This window comes from Hyperolius riggenbachi, chromosome 6 (assembly GCF_040937935.1).
Source record: "Hyperolius riggenbachi isolate aHypRig1 chromosome 6, aHypRig1.pri, whole genome shotgun sequence".
In the NCBI taxonomy this organism is placed as follows: domain Eukaryota; kingdom Metazoa; phylum Chordata; class Amphibia; order Anura; family Hyperoliidae; genus Hyperolius; species Hyperolius riggenbachi.
This window is the reverse complement of record NC_090651.1, coordinates 306932405-306954803: the sequence shown is the minus strand read 5'-3', so window position 1 is coordinate 306954803 and position 22399 is coordinate 306932405. Positions and strand designations below refer to the sequence as shown.

The 22399-nt window shown below is 43.6% G+C and overlaps 1 protein-coding gene across 4 annotated transcripts in view; it reads left to right on the top strand.

Moving 5' to 3' along the window:
• Positions 1–22399, top strand: part of LOC137522835 (galactoside alpha-(1,2)-fucosyltransferase 2-like) — a 321802-nt gene that overhangs the window by 106885 nt on the left and 192518 nt on the right. For all 4 annotated transcript variants that reach the window (XM_068242964.1, XM_068242962.1, XM_068242963.1 and 1 more), the window contains exon 2: positions 7561–7626. In XM_068242964.1, coding sequence (XP_068099065.1) covers positions 7566–7626 — 61 coding nt within the window. In that variant the 5' untranslated portion in view covers positions 7561–7565. The remainder of the gene's footprint in view (positions 1–7560; positions 7627–22399) is intronic.

The following is a 22399-nucleotide window of genomic DNA, read 5'->3' as shown; positions in this document are numbered from 1 at the left end:
CATGCGTTTTCTTGCATTTTATGATGTATTTCCGCTTCCTGATGTAAATATAAAAACACATAAAAAAGTATACAAAACGCATATGTATTTTGTATATGCGAACCGCAAATGCACGCCAAATGCTTGAAAAACGCATCTGCGGTAAAAAAAAGGTGAACTCATCAAAAATGCACACAAATGAAAACCTAAAAATACATAAAACGCAGCCTTTCATGTTATGTTGTGTGTGTGCACCCGCCTGAATGTTTTCTTAGCCCTCCCATTTATTTATTTATTTATTTATTTATTTTGAAAGGGGGGATTTCTAAGATAACTCTGAAAACTTTGACTGATGCTGTGGAAGTTGACAAGCTTTATAGAAGGCTACTTTGACCCCCCCCCCCCCTCCTCCTCTTGTAGGCTTTGCACACACATCTTCATTTTTAACAGCAATTATTGCATTTCAAAGCTCTGACTTGTAAATAAGCTAATCCTGCCTCACATTTATCCCCTCTCCACATTCCTTCATTAGCATGTCTAATTAAGATTACATTGCAGATTTTCCATTCCCCTCTTGAAAGTGCCTTCTTTATGGCCAGGCATTCCTAGCTTTTAGATGTGCTTCGTGAGTAGACTCATCCTTGTCCTCAGTTTCTTCTTTGTGAAGCTTGATTTTTTTTTTAGAGTTGTTCTGTATAGATTGCCATGCTGCGCCTTTCTAGCTCACTACATACAAGACTAATGAAACAGGCTGCACACTCCTGATCCCACTGAGAATCCAGGCAAGTAGCAATGTTGTGGTGCTTCTGGAATTGTTCTGTGTTCTTGTAGCGGTAGAATAGGTAAAGAATATGCACCTTTTGTAAGAGGGTCTACGTTTTCTTTCACTCTGTCTTCTGTAAATGAAATACCTGTCTTGTATTGCTGTCACATAGCATCTGACCTACAGGTGAACCCCAGGCCAAGAAGGCCACATTAAGGGTCATGCTGCCCTCGGAAGTTGATTTCCCCCATCATAGAGTAATGACTGTACTCTAGTGCAGAGTTCCCCAACCCTGTCCTCCAGGCCCACCAACAGTACATGTTTTGCAGAAAACCACAAACAAGCACAGGTGAGGTAATTAGTGACTCAGCAGAGCTGTTTACCTACCTGTGTGGATTTCCACAAAACATGCACTGTTGGTGGGCCCTGAGGATAGGGTTGGGGAACACTGCTCTAGTGGACACAGTCAGGGGTGTAACTAGAGGGGAGCAGCCCCTGCGATTGTATGGGGCCCAACTACTAACCTACCCTTCCTCTGAGACAGAGATGTTTTTTGTGGCTACACTTGTTATGGGTGTGAAGACCATGATAGCCACACTTGCCACTTAACGACCGCCTAACGCCGATAGGCATCGGCAGGTCGCAAGTGGTTTCCCATGGAAACTTTCCATGTCAGTTCATGGAGGGTGTCTCCGTGAACAGCCTGCGAGCCTCAGATCGCGGCTAGCAGGCTAAATGTAAACACGCAGGGAAGAAATCCCCGCTGTTTACATCATACGGCGCTGCTGCGCAGCAGAGCCGTAAAGGAGACCGGCGATCGCCGGCCTCTGATTGGCCGGGGATCGCCGTCCTGTGCCGCCCATAGGAAGGAGGGGAGGGAAGTACAGGGAGGCTGGGAATCTCTGCGGAGGGGGGCTTTGAGGAGTTGCCCCCCTCCCGCTACACGCAGCAAGCCGGCGGCGATCAGACCCCCCCAGCAGGACATCCCCCTAGTGGGGAAAAAAGGGGATGGGGAAGTCTGGTCGCCCTGGCTATTACACGATTTGTGCTGTGGGTTGGAGAGCCCACGGCCACGCAGCACAGATCAGTGCAGAATAGCCTGGTCCTTAAGTGGTTAATGACCCCTGTGAGATGGCACCAAGGAAAGGGAAGGCATGTGAACATTGGAGTGCCCCCTCAAAGTTTTCGGAGGATCATCCATCACATATATTCTAAGTCATGCAGCACATTTTGTATTTGTTTTCAAACCCTTCAGGTAGTGGAAGATTGCAACTACTGTTTGTGTCGGAACTGAATAGTGGAGGCTTCTGAATTAAAGGGAATCTGAAGTTAGAGCAATATGGAGGTGAACCTATTTATTTCCGTTTAAACAGTTCAAATTGCCTGGCTGTCCTGCTGATCCTGTGCCTGTAAAGCTTAAGTACACATGGAATGATAGATCATGGAAATCTACCGTGATCTGACATGCAAGATGTTGATCTGATCCTTAAAAGATGGGGAAAATTCTGTACTCTTTATTTATTGTATTTATAAAGCGCCAACATATTACGCAGCGCTTTAATACGTTATTGAAAGATCTGTACACGCTAACGTTTCCGATGTGATCCATCAAGATGGTCTTTCAAAAAGAATGAACATTTGTGGTTACCCACAATGCAACACTTCTGAATATGCAAATTATCTCATTTCACCCCTGTAAGCAAGGCAAGAATCCAGAATTGCTGGTGTATAGCAAGCCTATAGCTTTAAATATTACACAGCCACATCGAAAAGAGATAATTTACATATTCAGAAGTGGTTCAGGTAACCACAAATGTTCACTTACAGCAGAATTATTGCAAGTTTCCTTCTGTTTTAAGAAGGCAAATTTCACCAAGCATTGCTTATTAGTAGGAGGACTTTTCGGTCTCTTTTATCCCCCTATACATACTTAGTGGTTTGGGTCACCCCGAGCTGCTTGGTTACTCTGGCTTTTTTGATACTTGATGTCAGCTGGAACAGACAGACAAAATATTTCTGTGGCTATGGACCTTAATACCTATAGCCATAGACCCTGAACAAGCATATCACATATTCTGACTCAAGTCGATTAGCTGTATGCTTGTTTCAGGTCTGTGATTCAGACGCTACTGCAGCCACAGAGATCAGCAGGATACCAAGCAACTAGTATTGTTTAAAAGGAAATTGCTATGGCAGCCTCCATATCTCTCACTTCAGATTCCCTTTAAATAAGTAATTGTATGAATATACATGCCTGTTGTGAGATTTATTTAAAAAAAAATAAAGTAGAAGAAAACCCTGCTATGGATAATGCAGTAATGCATGCATCGGCAATCACACAATCCTCTCAGCAATCCTCACTATGATCTTATATGATCCAGATGAGGGAGGCAGATGTTCCAGGGGCGTAACAATAGACCCTGTAAAGTTTCTTTTCCTTGTCCTGAGAGACTGAAAACTAAGGGCACGGAGAGAAAAAAACTTTCTGCACAATTGATCTAATGACTGCATCTGCTCAGCCGCTGATAAGGAATCGTACAGAGTTTTGCAGACATGGGAAAAACAGTGTGCACTAGCCAATTGACTCACGTTGATTCTCAGTTTACTTTTGCAGAAAGCAAGGTGGGGAGGGGGCTCCATTCAAAGTTTTGCAGGGGTGCCCAGTGATTTCTAGTTACGCCACTAATGTTAACGACTTAATATTGTAGGCTGGCTGGATAACTTATTGTAGCTCCAACTCGGGTCCTTGGTGGGGGATCTATGGAGACCGCTTAGAAAAGTAGACTAAGGGCTTGATTCACAAAATGGCTCAGAAATGTACTTTTTTTTGTTGTATGTGTTTTAAATTTTAAGATTTTCACGTTCTTTAACTGTCCCTCGGAGGGGCTCACAATCTAGTCCTTATCATAGTCATATGTTTATGGATGTATTGTGTAGTGTATGTATCGCAGTCTAGGGCCAATTTTAGGGGGAAGCCAATTAACTTATCTGTATGTTTTTGGGATGTGGGAGGAAACCGGAGTGCCCAGAGGAAAGCCACACCGACACGGGGAGAGCATACAAACTCCTTGCAGATGTTGACATGGCTGGGATACGAACCTGGGACAAAGTGTTGCAAGGCGAGGGCACCGTGCTGCATAGTAATGTCAACCTCTCAAAACCTCTCAAAAACTCTTTAAAAGATAGCAAGTTGATTTTTGCAGCATAAATGAACATATGCACAGTACTACCCACCCATACCAGTTTCATGTCTGTAGGTTGTTGTATGGGGGCTAGATGATGTTGTTTTGGACAACGAAAGTGCTTTTATCTCCAAAACCAAACCGCACAAATCTTAATTTTTGCAGCACAAATGGGCACAAACGTAGAACTAACCAAGTATGATGGAATGTATATTTGTGCTGATTGTAGCGGGGCCAGCTTCACAGAGCTAACAATTTTCCTACCTTCACCCCACTCTGTTGCATGGTAGACTATTACTATTTGCCAGAGCTCATCCAGGTTAATACTTAGAAATCAGCTGGGAACAAGTAATTTTGTTACTTGACAACTCCACCTCAGCTTCAGTAGTATGGTAGCAATTACAAACTCGCCTTGACAGTCTGACAGGCCCTGACATAAACCAAAGTGCATGTGTTAGATCATTAACTGAGAGGGACATGATTCCTCATGGACTGTATACTCCTTATACCGCCCCCTATTCCCTCCTCATCCCTATGGACTATATATCCTAGCCCCCTATTCTGTCCCTTATATCCTCCACACCCTTATGGACTGTATACTCTAACCCCCTATACCATTCTTTTATTCCCCCTATAACCACACCCTCCCACTTTAATGCTAACATTTTGCTTTGACAATGCTAAATGTATTTGGTCTTGCCAATAAAGTTTTTTTTTTTTTTTTATTTTTTTTTTTTATTTGCATTTGGATTAATCCCCCAATTCCCTCCACAATGACTTTGTAGGTCTATGTTAGTCTCTAGATATCCCTGTCAGGGGTGCAGCTAAGGTTTTTGTGGCCCCAAGCGGACTGTAGCAAGAGGCCCTATCCTGCGGCGCGCTTCGCGCGCCGCAGCGAAAAATGGGTGTGGCTATCCCGCATAAGTGGGCGTGGCCATGACATGTGGGTGGAGCAGGAGGGCGGATTGGGGCAGGGCTGTTTGCGGGGAAAAAATGGATGTTGGGGTGATTGAGGCGCGCGTGGCGCGCCGAAAGATTGGCGCGGCCATGACATTGTATGGGCGAAGCTTAACCGTAGCACAGCAAATATAGCCAACTATGACCATTAAATAATAAATGCAGCAACAGTTACCCCAGACACCAGAAAATAAAAACGCAATTTGGGCCACATTTCAGCAGAAATCAAACGCAATTAGGGCACATTTTCAGCAGAAATCAAACGCAATTAGGGCACATTTTCAGCAGAAATCAAACGCAATTAGGGCACAGTTCAGCAGAAATCAATCGCAATTAGGGCCACATTTTCAGCAGATATCAAACGCATTTAGGGCACAGTTCAGCAGAAATCAATCGCAATTAGGGCCACATTTTCAGCAGATATCAAACGCATTTAGGGCACAGTTCAGCAGAAATCAATCGCAATTAGGGCCACATTTTCAGCAGATATCAAACGCATTTAGGGCACAGTTCAGCAGAAATCAATCGCAATTAGGGCCACATTTTCAGCAGATATCAAACGCATTTAGGGCACAGTTCAGCAGAAATCAATCGCAATTAGGGCCACATTTTCAGCAGATATCAAACGCATTTAGGGCACAGTTCAGCAGAAATCAATCGCAATTAGGGCCACATTTTCAGCAGATATCAAACGCATTTAGGGCACAGTTCAGCAGAAATCAATCGCAATTAGGGCCACATTTTCAGCAGATATCAAACGCATTTAGGGCACAGTTCAGCAGAAATCAATCGCAATTAGGGCCACATTTTCAGCAGATATCAAACGCAATTAGGGCACAGTTCAGCAGAAATCAATCGCAATTAGGGCCACATTTTCAGCAGATATCAAATGCAATTAGGGCACAGTTCAGCAGAAATCAATCGCAAATTCGCAATTAGGGCTGCGGCTGCAAAAAGAAAAGAATTTACTCACCTGGCAGGCTGGCACTGGCAGAAGTCTTCTCTCCCTGGTCTCCTCTCCCGGCCGGCTTCTCAGGCGCGCAGTTCCCACGGAGCTCCCTTCCTGGCTTCCTCCTCCAATCTCCCGCGCTGATTCATGCAGGGCTACGGGTCGGGAAGATGGCCACCCGAAGCCCTGTACTGGAGACATAGTCTCCAGAGCAGGGCTTCGGCGGCGGCCATCTTCCTGTAGCCCTGCTCTGCTCTGCCAGCCCGGCGGGGCTGCGGGGAAAAAGTGACGTCACGCCGACGTCACGGAGCCGCCGAGGCCCCTAAGATTGTGAGGCCCCAAGCGACCGCTTGGTTCGCTTTATGCCTCGCGGCGCCCCTGATCCCTGTCAAAAAGGTTTGAGAACTAGGAGTAGTGTAGTGTTTAAATGATAGGCCTCACGGCCCATATTAGGAAAATGGCTACGTTTTTAAACTTTTATTTTTACTCCTATGTATAATTACTTTGTTTTAATGTATTAGACAAAGTTAGAAGTTAGTAGGTGAAACACACCTGCTCCATACCACCTGGGTTACGTGTAGCCAACTGCATTTTAATGTTTAATACACAGGGCCGGCGCTACCATAGTGGCAAAGGAGGCAATTGCCCCAGAGCCTGTAGGGACCCCCAGTGGCTACAAGAAGAAAACCTCATTTTTCAAAAAGACCTTATAGTTTTTGAGAAAATCTATTTTAAAGTTTTTTTTTTTTTTAAAGGAAAAATTATACTTTTAAATGCGGTAAATGTCACTTTTAGTGGCAAACCTAACAGTAGCGTAATGTATCAAAAGAAAGAGCAATGAATTTCCTGACGGGGTTTCCAGGGGTTCCATATGCAGTACGTATGGACCTCCTGGAAACCCTGCTGCAGCGCTTTGGCCAGGGATCGCTATACAAAAGCAGTATGGCTGTATGAAGATACCTGGCATTTTTTCTTATTTTCCCATTTTAATTTTTTTTTATGCTTAGAGTGTGGGCAATTTTTTTTTTTTTTAATTATGTGGGGTCCCCCCTCCTGAAACTTTTTTTAACCCCTTGTCCCCCATGCAGGCAGGGATAGCCAGAATGTGGAGCTCCGACTATACCAGCTGCAAAATAGATCCCTTAATGGCTTTTTTTTTGTTTTTTTTGTTTTGTTCCGGGGTATCTGTTGGGGGGGCCCCCCAGGTTTATTTTGCCCTGGGGCCCCATTGTTGCTAAAACCGTCTCTGTTAATACATGCTGTTCAATACTTATTTGTATTCAATTCACTGCATACTTGTTATTTTTAAACTTCAGTGATTTATTGGTTATATTGTATAACTATGAATTAAAGAAAAAAGTATTGAAAGAAAAAAATAACATCCCTGTCATGGATGTCAAGAAGTTATTATCTGAGTTTTCAGTGACCGAGACCAGGCTGGGAAATACTTCAGCACACTTCCTGCTTCACATTAGAAAATGCAGAACACAGCACTTCTGGTTATTTTTATTATTAATAATTCATATGAGACCAATTTTTTTTCCATGATGTTGTACCAATGACTGCATTACAAAAAGTGCCATGGCCAAGCAAAGGCAATTCGGATAATATTTCTATAGCTTACCATGTACTAAGTATATAGTGTGTGTGTGTGTGTGTGTGTCTGTGTGTTTACATTTTCAACATCTGGTAAGCTGTTTACTATTTTTTTTTCTACTTTCAAATTGCAGGAGCGATGTTCTATGAATACCAGCAAAATGGAGCAAGAGGAATATATGTGCATTTCCCATTCAAAGGTAAGAGTGCCGTCATTCAGTGTGGTCAGGGCCGGGCCGAGGCATAGGCTGGAGAGGCTCCAGCCTCAGGGCGCAGTGTAGGAGGGGGCGTAGAATTCATTCAGCTGTCATTCCTAATTGTGTTTGAAGCAGAAAGAAATAAGAAAAGGAGATACATGGAAGTGACTACAAGCCAGATAACTAGAGATTAATGTGTTGGGGGCCCTGGGGTGCCTCTTAGTCTAAAAGCAATCAGTGTGTGACGGCTGGGGTGGAGGGATGGAGGGGTGCACTTTGGTGTCTCAGCCTTGGGTGCTGGAGGACCTTGTCCCGGCTCTGAGTGTGGTTACCCTGGACTGTAGTGCCAGATGGTTGTCTTAATGCTATGTTGAGTGACCATTTAAAAAAAAAACAAATCTGTGCATTTGTAAAACAGTTTAAAAAGTATCCGTAATCAATACTTATCTCCCCACTCTTTCCCAGGTTACAGGCATGACCTTGAATGCACTACAAAGGTCCTGACACAGTCTTCCACAATGTCCCTTTTTCCCAGGAAAAGAAGCAATTGTCCATCACCTGCAAAAGAAACCTCTGTAGGTGGCCTTCCACCATGTACATCAAATAAAGGCGCCTGGAAATTTGGGCACCTAGTATAGCTGATAGTAAAATATTGGTATTTAATACCATTATTTTACTATAAAGTGTAAAATATCTGTATTAAATACCGATATTTTACTATAGCTAAACCTAACCCTACTCTTACACGGAACCCTCCCCATCCCCCCCCTTACCTAACCCTTAAACCATCCTACCTGCATAAGCTACCTCCCTGTTGCCTAACCCTTAGCCCCCTCCTCACCCCCCCCCCCCTGCTATTTACCAGGGACCCATATTTCCGCTACGGCGCCCAAATACGGATAGAATATATTGGGGCCTAGGGCGGCACCCAATTAGTCCACTTGCTGCATGCGCCCCAATTTACTGCTTTGCCTTCCACCACTCCCATGCTGATGCACACTTCCAAGACCTGGACTTGCTTGTACCTCTAGCTATTTACTTACTGTAAATTGAGGAGATCAAGCAAAAGTTTCAGATCTCATATAATGCAGATTATTATTATTATTATTATTATTATTATTATTATTATTATTATTTAGTATTCATATATTTTATACATCTGCCATGGTGCTGTACAGGGTATATTGTCTTGCCATTTAACTGTCCCTCAGTGGGGCTCAAAATCTAATCCCTACCATAGTCTTATGTCTATATTGTGTAGTGTATGTATCGTAGTCTATGGCCAATTAACTTATCTGTATGTTTTTGGGATGTGAGAGGAAGCCAGAGTGCCCTGAGGAAACCCACATAGACACAGGGAGAACATACAAACTCCTTGCAGATAGTGCCCTGGCTGGGATATGAACCAGAAAGGCAAGTATTCTAACCACTACACCACCATGCTGCCCGCAGATGTTGGTACTAGACCTGTAGCAGTGTCAGATACAACAATCAAAGAAAGGTTGAAACACAGGCAAAGGTATTGTATTATGATCTGTCCTGTGCCTTTACAAAGGGGACCCTGAGTGTCCCCGAAACGATTATTGTCCCTAACAGATAGCTGGTTCCTGGTAGACTGAGGAGAAGGTGCAATTTCCAGAGGATAGACAAAACAGACACTGAGAGGATTGGAAGCAGTGGTGCGGTGGAAGCAGTGATGTAGGAATAGGGTTTCCAGAAGTTGTCTTACACCACAAGACCAGTGGAGAGGCCTTCATGACCTGCTGCACCTGCTCTTCATTGATGTTCTATTAGTAACAATTACTATTTATATTTGGCATTGCAGTATTCATTAATTTCCCAGTCTGTATTCCGACATCTCTCACTTTGGTTGCCCTCAGGAAGCACTTTCTGGGGGTTGAAGTCAAGAATTTTAAAATTGGAGGATATTTTAGTTCAATCCTATTCGTGTAAAAATATAGAAAATTGTAAAGGGTTTACAAATGTTGCAGCACCCCCAGTGGCATAGCTAGAGACAATGGGACTCCATACCAAAATTTGTATAGGACCATCAGATCTTGGCACTCCTGCCCTTACCCTATGAATAGGAGTTGACTGGGCCATTTCCATGCAATGAACACTGTGTATAGTCCATAGGCACTGAGACAATGTCAGAGGGTGGAGAAATAAAGTGAACACATCAAGTACCATCTGCCCCCCCCCCCCCCCTCCTCTCTAGGGTCCCATAGCAGTTGCTATGGCTGCTATTGATATTGCTACGCCCCTGAACACCCCTGTACACCACTGCCTGATGGTTCATTTATAGAGGCTTCCCTTGCTTGTGGTCATGGCAGGCTTTTACCGAATGGGGCAGCTTGTGGAAGAGGACGATGGATCACTGTGACCCAGCATTCCTATACTGCCTGTACCCTTGAAAATCAATAATGCAGTTTATTTCCATTATTAATGAGGGGACGCTTTTTTAAAGCATTCTTTGAAATGTTCTATAAGAGGGAACTTATTCTGTGTCAAAAGATTTGTAATGCTGGGCAAACACGGCTCGATTTTGCCGCTCGATCCTCCCGCTTGATCGATTTCCCCGCTGGATTCTGCAGACGATTTATATTCCGCTTGTTTTTCTTATCTTTTTCCATTTTCTTCAATGCAGAATCGAGCGGCAAAACGATTGTGCGGGAGATCGGACATGTCGGATTTTTATCTATCAAGCAATCTAAATGGCTCAGAATCGAGCAGTGTATTCCCAGCATATCTCTCACAATAGTGATAAATGGTGGAAGTTAAAGCTTTGTTCGGGAAATGCATATTTTTGAGCATGGTGGGTGTGTGGTTTTGTGTTTAGAGAGGAGCATCTTTAGTAAGTTCAATCTACAATAGTGTTTTTCTGTAGTTTTTTTTTTTCTTTGCAGGGGGGGGGGGGGGGGGGATTTATAAACAAAACAAAAAAACAAAGAAAAATTAGACCTAAGTAAGACTGGAACTCAACATTCACACATTTATCTCATCATGTTGCATTTCACTTCAGGGTCCCTTTTAGGGCTGGTGCACACCGAGCGGCTTTTTGGGCGTTTTCAGATCCGCTTGCGGCTGCGGATCTGCTTGGTCAATGTATCTCAATGGGGTGGTGCACACCAGAGCGGGGGGCGTTTTGCAGAAACGAAAAATGCCTGGGTGAGGCATTTTTTGGATTGCGGGTGCGTTTCTGCCTCAATGTTAAGTATAGGAAAAACGCAAACCGCTCTGAAAAACGGCACTTCAGAGCGGTTTTGCAGGCGTTTTTGTTACAGAAGCTGTCCAGTAACAGCTTTACTGTAACAATATATGAAATCTACTATACTGAAAACCGCAGCAGCAATCCGCAAAACGCTAGCAAAACGCCTCATAAAAATAAAAAAAAGCGTTTAAAAATCTGCTAGCATTTTGCGGATCTGCTAGCGGGTTTTGGTGTGCACCAGCCCTCAGTGTGGATTCCTTGCCATACCCTCTGGAGTAAGGTAACACAAAATGCGCCCTGGTAGGTCCATTGAGATATAGTCCCCCACTGTACATATTCATGACCATCACAACACTCCCCAAAATTTCCTTTGCATGGAATTGTCAGCTAAACCCAAGTAAACATTTTAGCAAAAACGGGGACTTGTATTGTAAGAACATGGCATTGCCCAAATATGGACTTTGGACATAGCGATAAATCCTTGAAAAGGGACTTTTAATAAGTGGTTAAGCAGCTACTGATCTGTTTAGTAGGAGTGGAGGTTATTCCAGATGCGGGGCCCTGCAGAGGTTTTTAGTCATAGGGGCCTAATTTAAAAGGATGTGACACAAGATCATCAATAAAAATGAAGGTAACATTTGTTTTTATTTAAATAAAAAAAAATAACTTGGGGATAACTATCTGGAGACTCCTTTATCAATTAGGTGTTCCAGATACCACCATAACTCTCCTCTGGGGGTATACCCCACATTTGTTGGGGTAATCAATCACCCCTACCTTTTTTTAAGAAGACACGGAAGTGGGTAGGGACCTATTTTCCAAATATCAGGGCAAGGATGCTTTAAAAAAGGAAGTATTTGGGGCCCTCTTTGTAATGTGCCCTCCAATGTTATGGATAATGTGGTCTGGTATTGCTCAGGGGGACAGAGCTCCAAGCTTGTAGGCTCCAAAATTTCCTGCGGAATAAGAGACTGCACTCGGGATAAAAGGTAAAACTGCTTGGAAGGGGGGTGAGAGAGGGGTAATCAGGACACAGGACTGTTGGAACTGTGTCTCATGCTCCCTGTCACCTCCTTTCAACCAAAAAGATGGCTGCCCTCATGAAATCACAAATCTTTGCTTGTTCTTTTAAAACAGGGTGGGTAAGAGATTATATTACCTATCTATTTTAATTAACATAACTAATGTAACTTAATGACAGTATTTTTGTTTAGGCTGAAGTTCCTCTTTAAACCTCCACTGAGATAAACCTGCGAGTATATAGTACTAGTCCTACTAAGAAATTGTCTGAAGTTTCTTTCTGTTTTAAAATGTTAAAAACTAAAGTTATCTATGAAAATGAGCCTGTAGAACTGAATTCAGTCAAGTTCCTTAAACAAGTAAATAGAAGCTAAGCGTTGTATCTGACTGAGACAGGGCTTCTAAATAGGTTTTATTGCTGGATAGTTCAAAGGGGCAGCTAAGCATGGAAGATTTGTCACGGCTGCTGTTTAGAATTAAAGAGAACCTGAAGTTGGAAGTATAAGGAGGCTGCCATCTTTATTTCCTTTAAAACAATTCCAGTTGCATGGCTGTCCTGCTAATCATTCAGCATCAGTAGTGTCTGAATCGTACACCTGAAATAAGCATGTAGCTATTCTTGATATTTTTGTCAGAAGCATCTGATCAGAATGCTTGTTCAGGGTCTATCATTAAAAGTAACGAGACCATGGATCAGCAGGAAAGCCAGGCAACTGATTTTGTTTAAAAGGGAATACAAATGGTGGTCTCATATCCCTCTCATTTCAGGTGTCCTTTTAAAGAGACACTGAAGCGAAAAAAAAAATAAATTAATGAATTGGTTGTTTAGTACAGATAATTACTAAAACATTAGTAGCAAACAAAATATTCTCATATTTTTATTTTCAGTTATGTAGTATTTTTTATAACCTTGCATCAGTCTCTAAAATTTGCAGTTTACACACTACTCAGCATTCTAAATGATTTTACAGAGCAGGCCAGTGAAATATTGACCTGTCCTCTGCTGAAGAAAAAAACAATACAGTGACAGTGAGAACATGCTTCAGAAGACAGAGCTCTCTGCGACTGTCAGTCATGGAGCTCAATTGCTCTTTTGCATAGATAACTGGAGTTTAACTCTTCCTGTACTGGAAACAATATTAGACTTATGTCTCTGCTCCTAATGTTTTATTTCTCAGCTGTACTACACATACAAATCATTCTATCATTTTTTTTTCGCTTCAGTGTTTTTTGAAGTCTTAACATGAAGCCCTTAAACTGAAGCTTAAAAATGTCAGGGTATGCAAAGGAAAAATGACAGCGACTCCGGGAGGCCAATCTGGTGTAATGAGTCAGTCAATTAAGGTGAATAACAACTGGATACTTATTATAAATCTTGGTTGCGCTCCAAGTAACTACTGCAATTGCTTGTAGAACATAGTAAATAGTAATTTTGTTGGAAATATATTCAGGGGATTTGCTAAGTTGGAAAGACTTGTTGGCCAGCCACAGATTGCAATTAATTTTAGTCTGTATAGTTGATGCTCAGAATTTAATCTGGAAACTACTGTAGATTGCATATTTAAAAAGAACCCGAGGTGGAATTTACTTATGCTAGTGGGGCACAGAGGCTGGTTGTGCACACTAACACCAGCCTCTGTTGCCCCATGGTGTGCCTCCAAGACCCCCCTGCCCGCTGCTATACCCTCCGCAGTGCTATCGACACGCAGCTTGTCGCCAGCACAATGTTTACCTCTCGCCTGTCTGTTAGCGCCGCTCCCCCGCCTCCTCCGTATTGGTGCTACCCGCCCGTGTCACTTCCCTCCAATCAGCGGGAGGGAAGGGACGCGGGCGGGTAGCGCCAATACGGAGGAGGTGGGGGAGCGGCGCTAACAGTCGAGAGGTAAACATTGGGCTGGCGACATGCTGCGTGCCGCCAGCACTGCGGGGGGTATAGCGGCGCGCAGGGGGGTCTTGGAGGCACACCATGGGGCAACAGAGGCTGGTGTTAGTGTGCACAACCAGTCTCTGTGCCCCACTAGCATAAGTAAATCCCACCTCGGGTTCTCTTTAATGACACAATTTTTTTTATTTTTTTTTCAAATTGTGCATCATTTGAATAGTCAGAGGTCATATGATGGAATTGAGGGCTGGTTTACTTTTGGCGCTTTTGCAGTGCTTTGCTGATCATCGGCGATTAGCAAAGCACTGCGGCTAATAAATCCCTATGGATACATTCTCACTGCAGCGTTTGTGATTGTGATCAATTGCAAATGTGCTGCATGCAGCGCTTTGGTGACAATTGTGATGTGATTCTCATTCTATTGAACGGGAATCACAAGTGCAAATCGCGGTAAAATGCAAGCTTTTGACCTCCAAATCGTGGACGCTATTGCGATTCAGTGCTCAATCTGAACCCACCCTAAGAATGGTAAACGGTATACTAATAATTTTGAGATGATGCAAAGTTTATGCTGATTTCATGGACACTTAAAGCAGCCTGAAACTGGACCAGTCAATTGCAGAACCTGCATAAAATTGCATATAGTCAGTATCAGGGGCGAAACAATAGACCCTGCAAAGGATGCAGCTGCAGGAGGACCTGTGGGGGGTAGAAGTTACTTTTCCTTGTCCTGAGAGACTGAAAACTAAGAGCACGGAGAGAAAAAAACTTTCTGCACAACTGATCTAATGACTGCATCTGCTCAGCCACTGATAAGGAATCGTAAAAGGTTTTGCAGACAAAGATTTGTAGTGTTTTTATCTGCATGGGGAAAACACATTCAAGTATGCACTAGCCAATTGACTAACATTGGTTCTCAGTTTACCTTAGCAGAAAGCGAGGTTGGAGGGAGGGGCCCCCATCCACAATTTTGCAGGGGGGCCCAGTGATTTCTAGTTACGTCCCTGGTCAGTATAAAACTTGCATCGACTCTCCATCAAGAAATTTTCTTGTGAAATATCGAAACCTACCTTAAGATGGAGACAAATAGCCACATTTAGGATACCTAATGAGAGAGAGAGGAGTCTGTTGTACAGGCAGAAATGGACAATGTATTTGTTTACTCTAAACTGTAGCTGTGCGTACACCTGAAGCCAGCTGTCAGCACTACAATGATGTTTCTATATTGAGAATCATTTGAATACTGAATGCAGAGCAAGGCATTTCCCTGTCTGCATGCTTTTTCCATCTACAGCTTGTGAACGTTGATTCAGCAGGTGTGCAATGAATGACTGGACAATATCATAGAAGACCTACCTGCCAATCTAGAAAGATGCAAATATTGGCAATGCTTATTTACACCAGAATAGCACCGCTTGCATTATACTGTATAAGTTTGGTAAACCCCATCAGGTCTGACTGATACAAACTCCTTTAAACTTGAAGTAAAAAATGTGATTAAAGCCTCCTACACACATTCGATTAAAACAATTGAAAAACGTATGAAGAACAACTGAACAACAATAGTTCAAATGCTGTTGCAAAATTAGCACTGAGGGATCTCCAAAAACAGACCAAGATTATAATCAGGCCCGGATTTCCATCACTGGAGCCTATAGGCACAGATGTCCTGGCGCCCTACACTTTGCCTTCCATGAAGCTACAAATCCCTGCTGAACCGTGCCGCAAGTACGATGGCTGGCCCAGCTGACACTTCTCTCCTACTTCCCTTGCCCGTCATAGGTAGCTATAGGTGTCTATAGCATCAGGTTGCCGGATGTACCCTCTAGTGGTGCCGACACTGCCCCTGACTGAAGGGAGATCTCGTCAGTGGAATGCAGAGACCCGGGTGAGTAACCTCTCAATTATGCTCTGCTCAGGACTCTGCATAGGGAAGCAGGGAAGAGAGGCTATCGGGGAGGGTAGTGAGCCGCCTTTCCATCATCAGGCGCCTGTAGGCACGTGCCTACAGTGCCTTATGGTGAAACCGGCCCTGATTATCGTGTGAGTAAACCAATCCACACTGACAGATCCATTCGGATGATAATTGGTGGTGAGAGGTAGAAATCGCAGGTGTTGGACGATGATAAATGAACATCCCATTCAAAAACTTTGCTACATAGTTTTGAATTTCCGCCAACAATCAGTAGACCATTGTTATGCTGTCGTTGACTTTAAATGTGTGCTGATGTCGTTAGATGTTGTTTGTTCATCACATTCTCATCAGGGATTGTTTGTTTGCGAACGATTGTTATCGAATGTGTATACTTACCGTTACGTGATCAAACAATTTTATGTGAAATATTTGCTACACTAAACCTAAGACAACTTTGTACATGTGTGTAATATTTATTTTCTGTGGTGGAGGGAAAGGCTTTGAACTTATGTGGGTGTGTAACAACTGCCAGCAGATTGTGCGAGTCGCCGCGTCCTTTGATGTCAGGGATGGGAAATCGCACAGTGTCTCCCAAACATGCAGGAGGGATTATTTTTTTTTTTTTTGGCAGAGTTCATTTTCATTTTTTTGGCCTGTACTTCCAGTTTCGATGTCTATTGTCTTCTACCTTTGACAGCATTCTCAATGTTGCAGCAAATGTTGCACAAAACATGAACCCCGTAACCTTCCATTTCCTTACTTCCATAGTCTTTAGTAGCATGCCCACAGGGTGATAAGGTGAATGATCCGCCCACACTCTCTGCATGCATGGGCACCACTGCTTTCCTTTAAACAGACACAACAAGTGGCAGAATAGGAAGACTCTTGAATATCCATGTCTTCACCGACATTTTGGCTTTGTTCATCGTGAATTCTACAGAATTCCTAGGCAATCACTAACGAGACTACCGTATTCTATACTATGCCGATTTAACTTCTGGCATTGAATAGAATGCCTAGGAAATGTATGTAACGACACCGCTATTTCATACCTTGCCTAAACACTACAGGCATTGTATACATTGCCTAGGCATTCTATACAATGCCTGCTTTCAAACTTTGCCTGTAACATAAACCTTTACAATTCAAGTCATTGATTGATCCATGTGTATCCAAGTTCGATACTGTGGTGTCCACCCAAAAACCCCAAATTTAAAAAAAAATTTATTTGGACATTTGTAAGCTTAGGAAGTCAACTTATTTAATGGTAAGCATTGGTTAGCAAGTGTGATCCAATCCCTTTTTAGTTGGAGAAATGTTGGATTTTCACTTCATAGAAAAGTATTTCCTGCGCCAGTTTTCTTGATTCCTTGGGCAGGAGTCCACCATACTGAACATGAATTATGTGTTAAAGCAAAGGTACGTATCTGCTCCCAGAAGTCTTTTAGTATAAAACCTCTCCAGACCATGCAGGGACGTAACTAGACTTAATAGGGCCCCCCCTGCAAAAATGGTCCTTGGTCCCCAAAGCCCATGAGGGTCATGTGATGGGGAGCTGGAAAATGGCAGCAGAGAGAGCTCTGCTATGAAGCACATGCTCCCTTTTCAGGAAATCCCAGCACTTGTGAGCAAACAGGGAGTTTTTTTTGCTAATTGGCTGCACTTCAGGTTGGGGAGAGGGAGGAGGAGCGGCCCCCAAAGCCTCTGGGCCCCCCTGCAATGGCAGGAGTTTCAGGGATGATTGCTACGCCACTACACTATGTGAAAGAAGACAGTTTCCATGAACTGACACCTGTAATAAAAATGACTGTTTAACAGCTCCAATTTTATCAGTTCGTTTTATAGTATACCTAGTGATACCATTGTATCTTCACTAATAATCTCCTCTTCAGGGAACTCAATGTTCTATAAATAGCCCTAAACTTTGACCAGTGTCACACGGCTGTCCCCAGTACAGCGCTGCTGCAGATCGCAGCGCTGTACAAGTAAATAGACGGCGATCACGTCGTCTAACAGTCTCCCGAGCGGCAATAGCTGCTCGGAGACTGAAGAGGGGGCGGAGCTCCGCCCTCCGAGCATGAGATGTGCGCGCGATCTCATGCAAATTAGAGCCTCAGGACTTGACGCCAATTGGGGTTAGGTGGTCCTGGGGCTGCCGCCGCGACCACGCCCGTTGGCAGGAGACAGTAAAATGTGGATTTGAATTCAACGTTATTGATCTCCATAGATCAGTGGTCCTCAAACTAAGGCCCGCGGGCCGAATGTGGCCCCCTACGACCTTTTTACCGGCCCCCCACACAAAAAATGTATTATAAATGCAGTCAGCTACATCTTTAAATATTGGTGGTCCGCATAAAGAATGAAGCCTGGAAGCAGTAATTCGCCGGTTTTAAATCAAATTCTACATCTGGTGACACTGCTGTCCACTGCAGGTTGTCACCTGGGTAAGCTTCACTGTTTGTCCCTCAAAGACTTCTACGTCATTTTATGTATACTCCGGCCCCCCAGCAGTCTGAAGTATGTTGACCCGGCCCTTGACCCAAAACGTTTGGGGACCCTTGCCATAGATGTTCACAGGCACGTAACAATAGGGGATGCAGCCCACGCGCCCGAGGGCCCACTCGTGGCTGCTTTAGGAGGCTGGAGGGGTCGCACCATGAGGGGAAAGCTATGGCCACACTCGGGGAGGGGGGAAGGTCCCCCCCCTCTTCCTAACCTCGGGCTTTCCCCTCTGTGCGCCCATCCAGCTTCTAACTATACAAGGCAAGTGCAGCGAGCGGAGCGGCGGGCAGCTGCAGGCAAACATACCTTCCGTGCGTTCCAGCGCAGACACTTATCGCTCTAGTGACTGACATGACTTCCTGTATAAAACAGGAAGTCGCGTCAGTCACTAGAGCGAGAAGCGTCCGGACGCACGGAAGGTATGTTTGCCTGCCGCTGCCCGCCGCTCTGCTCGCTGCACTTGCCTTGAATAGTTAGAAGCTGGAGGGGCGCACAGAGGGGAAAGCCTGAGGTGAGGGAGGGGAGTGTGGCCATAGCTTTCCCCTCATGGTGCGACCCCTCCAGCCCCCCAAAACAGCCACGAGCGGTCCTGGGGGGGGGGGGGGCTGCTCACAATTTCTGCAGGGGGGCCCAGGGGCTCTTAGTTACGCCCCTGGATGTTCAAAAAAATCAAGGTACAGTTCTTTGGTACATCAAAATCCGTTACAAAAGATATAAAAACAGTATGATTAAATTGCTGTGTAATCTGTATATGGAATCTAGTGTCTGTAGTAGTCTTCTTTGAGCGTATGAATGTGTATATGTGCCTGTATGTAAAGAGAATGAATGTGTGTGTGTGTGTGTGTGTGTCCAGACCTTCCTGCTGGTTTCTTATATATATGTTGGCTCTCAGTATTCCTACTGTTCTGCCTTTTGATTGGACCAGCAATAATGCTATGATGTAACTTTTGAGTCTTCAACTACATATGGGTAATATCATGAACGAAGCCTCTTTTCCTAACTCAGAATAACCTAGGGTTTAATTACGTCACACAACAACCAGTTGATTATGGAGTTAAGATACAATTTCTGCAACCAGTAGCCTTACTTGACAGAGATCTATTTTCTACACTTCTAATGATGATTGGTCTTGACATCTGTGACCTTAAAGGAAAGGAACAAATGCTTAGCCGACCTCTAAATGTTCATTCTAAACCTTAGCATTATATACTGTATATCTATTAACCAATATTGTATAATTATCACTATATTAAACAATAGCTTTGATTTCTCAATTTCATGACATCGTACAGATAGAATTTCTCATCCGGCAGGGCCCTTAGCCAAATGTAGAAATCAAAGTCCGTCAATGATATATCATTTGATTAAAATCTCAAAACATTCCACATAACACGAATGTCAGGTAAATTTAGGCCTCCTAAATCTTTGGGAAGTTGTAATTTGTGTACAGCAAATCAATATCTCTTCCCCTTCCAGAGAAACCTGGTGATCCCTTTAAGTAGGGTAATATCTGAGTGTTTCAGTGGACGGTTAATAGTAGTTAACCGAAGGTGATCATTTTGACTAGAGCCCCTTGTCCCGATAAATTTAATGGGAGGTTGTGCCAGGAGTGCATCTGGGAAATTGGTTAAGGAATAAGGGAGGATATGTTTAATTGGTAGAGGGAGTGGGGATCCCTACCCTGCTGTATTCCAAGATAAGTGATGGGGCCTTTTGTAATGTGCACTCCCAGAGAATCTGGGGGGAGGGGGGGTTGCTTGGGATTTGGAGGATAAGTAGAGTAATACGCTCTTAGATGTATTCATCTTGAACCTCGATTCCCAACCCACCTCTGAGATTATTCCACAAGAAACAAAGTTTGTACTTCGCACTCAATGTTGATGGGTATAACCTTAATTGCTACTGGATCAGCTTTTCACTGTGCCTTCATGTTTTAGAACATCAAACAGTTAACAACAAGAAAAAATTCCGTGGGCACCAGTTACTTGTGAGCTTACATTTATTCCTGAAGCATTTGCAGACTGATGACAAAAAAAGATGTAAGATCATAAATACATCACCCTTCCGGGGCTGCAAACAGTCACAGAGATAGTAATCTTGTCGACAATTTTTCTTAGACATGACCTCTGGGGGGGAGAAGCTCACCGCTGAGATTAGATGTAAAATCATGGGTACTTGAGTTTTGGGGTCGGTGACGAAAAGGAGGATATCGTTGGCAAATAATACCTGGGATTCCCTGGTATCTCCCACCTTGACCCCTGGGATAATTGTGTCTAGTAGTCTAGATAAGGGTTCGAGGGCAATATTAAAGAGCAGGGGTGACAGAGGGCACCCCTGCCTGGTGCCTTGCTGTAAGGGGAAAGGATCAGAAAGGAAACTTGCAACCTCCTTGACCTTCTCAGATTAGTTGCCGTTTAACCCTCCTGGCGGTCTAATAAATTCCGCCAGGAGGCAGCGCAGCAGTCTTTTTTTTTTTTTTTTTCTTTTTTAAATCATGTAGCGAGCCCTGGGCTGCTCAACGGCATCCCCCCGCCCGCTTCGATCGCCTTTGGCGATCTCCGATCAGGAAATCCCGTTCAAAGAACGGGATTTCCTGGAGGGCTTCCCCCTTCGCCATGGCGACGGGTCAGGATGACGTCGCCGACGTCAGTGACGTCATTGGGAGTCCCGATCCACCCCTCAGCGCTCCCTGGCACTGATTGGCCAGGCAGCGCACGGGGTCTAGGGGGAGGGCGGCGCGACGAATAGCGGCGATCAAGCGCGGGGCGGCGGCGATCCGTGTGCTTACGCAGCTAGCAAAGTACTAGCTGCGTGTAGCAAAAAAAAAATAAGCAAATCGGCCCAGCAGGGCCTGAGAAAACCTCCTGCGCGGCTTACCCCGAACGGAGGTTAAAGCAGATCCGAGATGAAAAAATAACTAGAACACGTAACTTGTCTATATATTTTATCTAAAGTTTAGTTGGTTTACACAGTAAATCTAGCTGCAAACCGCTTCAACAGTATATGCTTATTTCTTCTTGTGATACAATGAGAGCAGCCATGTTCTGCTTGTGATCATTACACACATTCAAGCTGCTCTGCATCTCCAGCCCTCAGAATGTGAAAATTTCACTCCCCTAGCCTCCTCCCCTCTGCCTCTGAAATCTCTGTCTGGTAACACCTCCTGCCCAGACTGAGCTCCCATAAGCCCTTGCTACATGGGTCTCAGAGTGCCTAGGCGCTGGGGGAGCTGTGGGCAATGCTTGTTTAGTTTATAGGGAATTATGGTATTAAAACAGACCAAAAAAGTATTTGGCTTAAGGAATGCCCTATAAACTATATGTAAGGAACACAATTTATGCAATGAGTAAAAGTTTATCTCGGATCCACTTTGAAGTGTAACTGTTGGGCATAAAATCAAAAATCGATTATTTTATTTTTATCTGGTAAACTAGTAATAAGGATGCTAACCAGGCAATCCAAAAGTTAAAATCACTATTACTTTTCTTGTTGATAAATGATCATTCCCCAGTTTACTTGACTCTTATTTAGTACACACAAAATTTGGTACACAAAAAGGAAATTGCAGGGCATGCTGGGTTGTCCTTTTCTGCTTCTCTACTTCCCCTCAGACTTAACTAATGCAGCCTGATTGGCTGAAGCCTCCTTCCCTCCTGTTTTCCCCTCCCACACCTCTGTTCCTCTCTGATTGGCCAATATTTCTCATACTGAGACAATGCACTTACTATAGTGAAGGGTGGGCAAATCAGGCAAAGGAGAGTAAGGGAGGAAATTATATCCCGATTGGCTTCAAAATAGATTAATATGGGAAATGCTAAGGATTTTATCTTTTTTTTTTTTTTTTTTTTTTTTTTTTTTAACTGCAGAAAAATCACCAAAATGTGGACAGTGCAATACATATGTAACTAGAGCAAATATATATATATATATATATATATATATATATATATATATATATATATATATATATATATATATATATACACATACATACATATATACATACACACACACACACACACACACACACACACACACACACACACACACACACACACACACACACACACACACACACACACACACACACACACACACACACACACACACACACACACACACACATACATACATACATACATACATACATACATACATACATACATACATACATACATACATACATATACACACACACATACACACACACATACACACACACATACACACACACATACACACACAC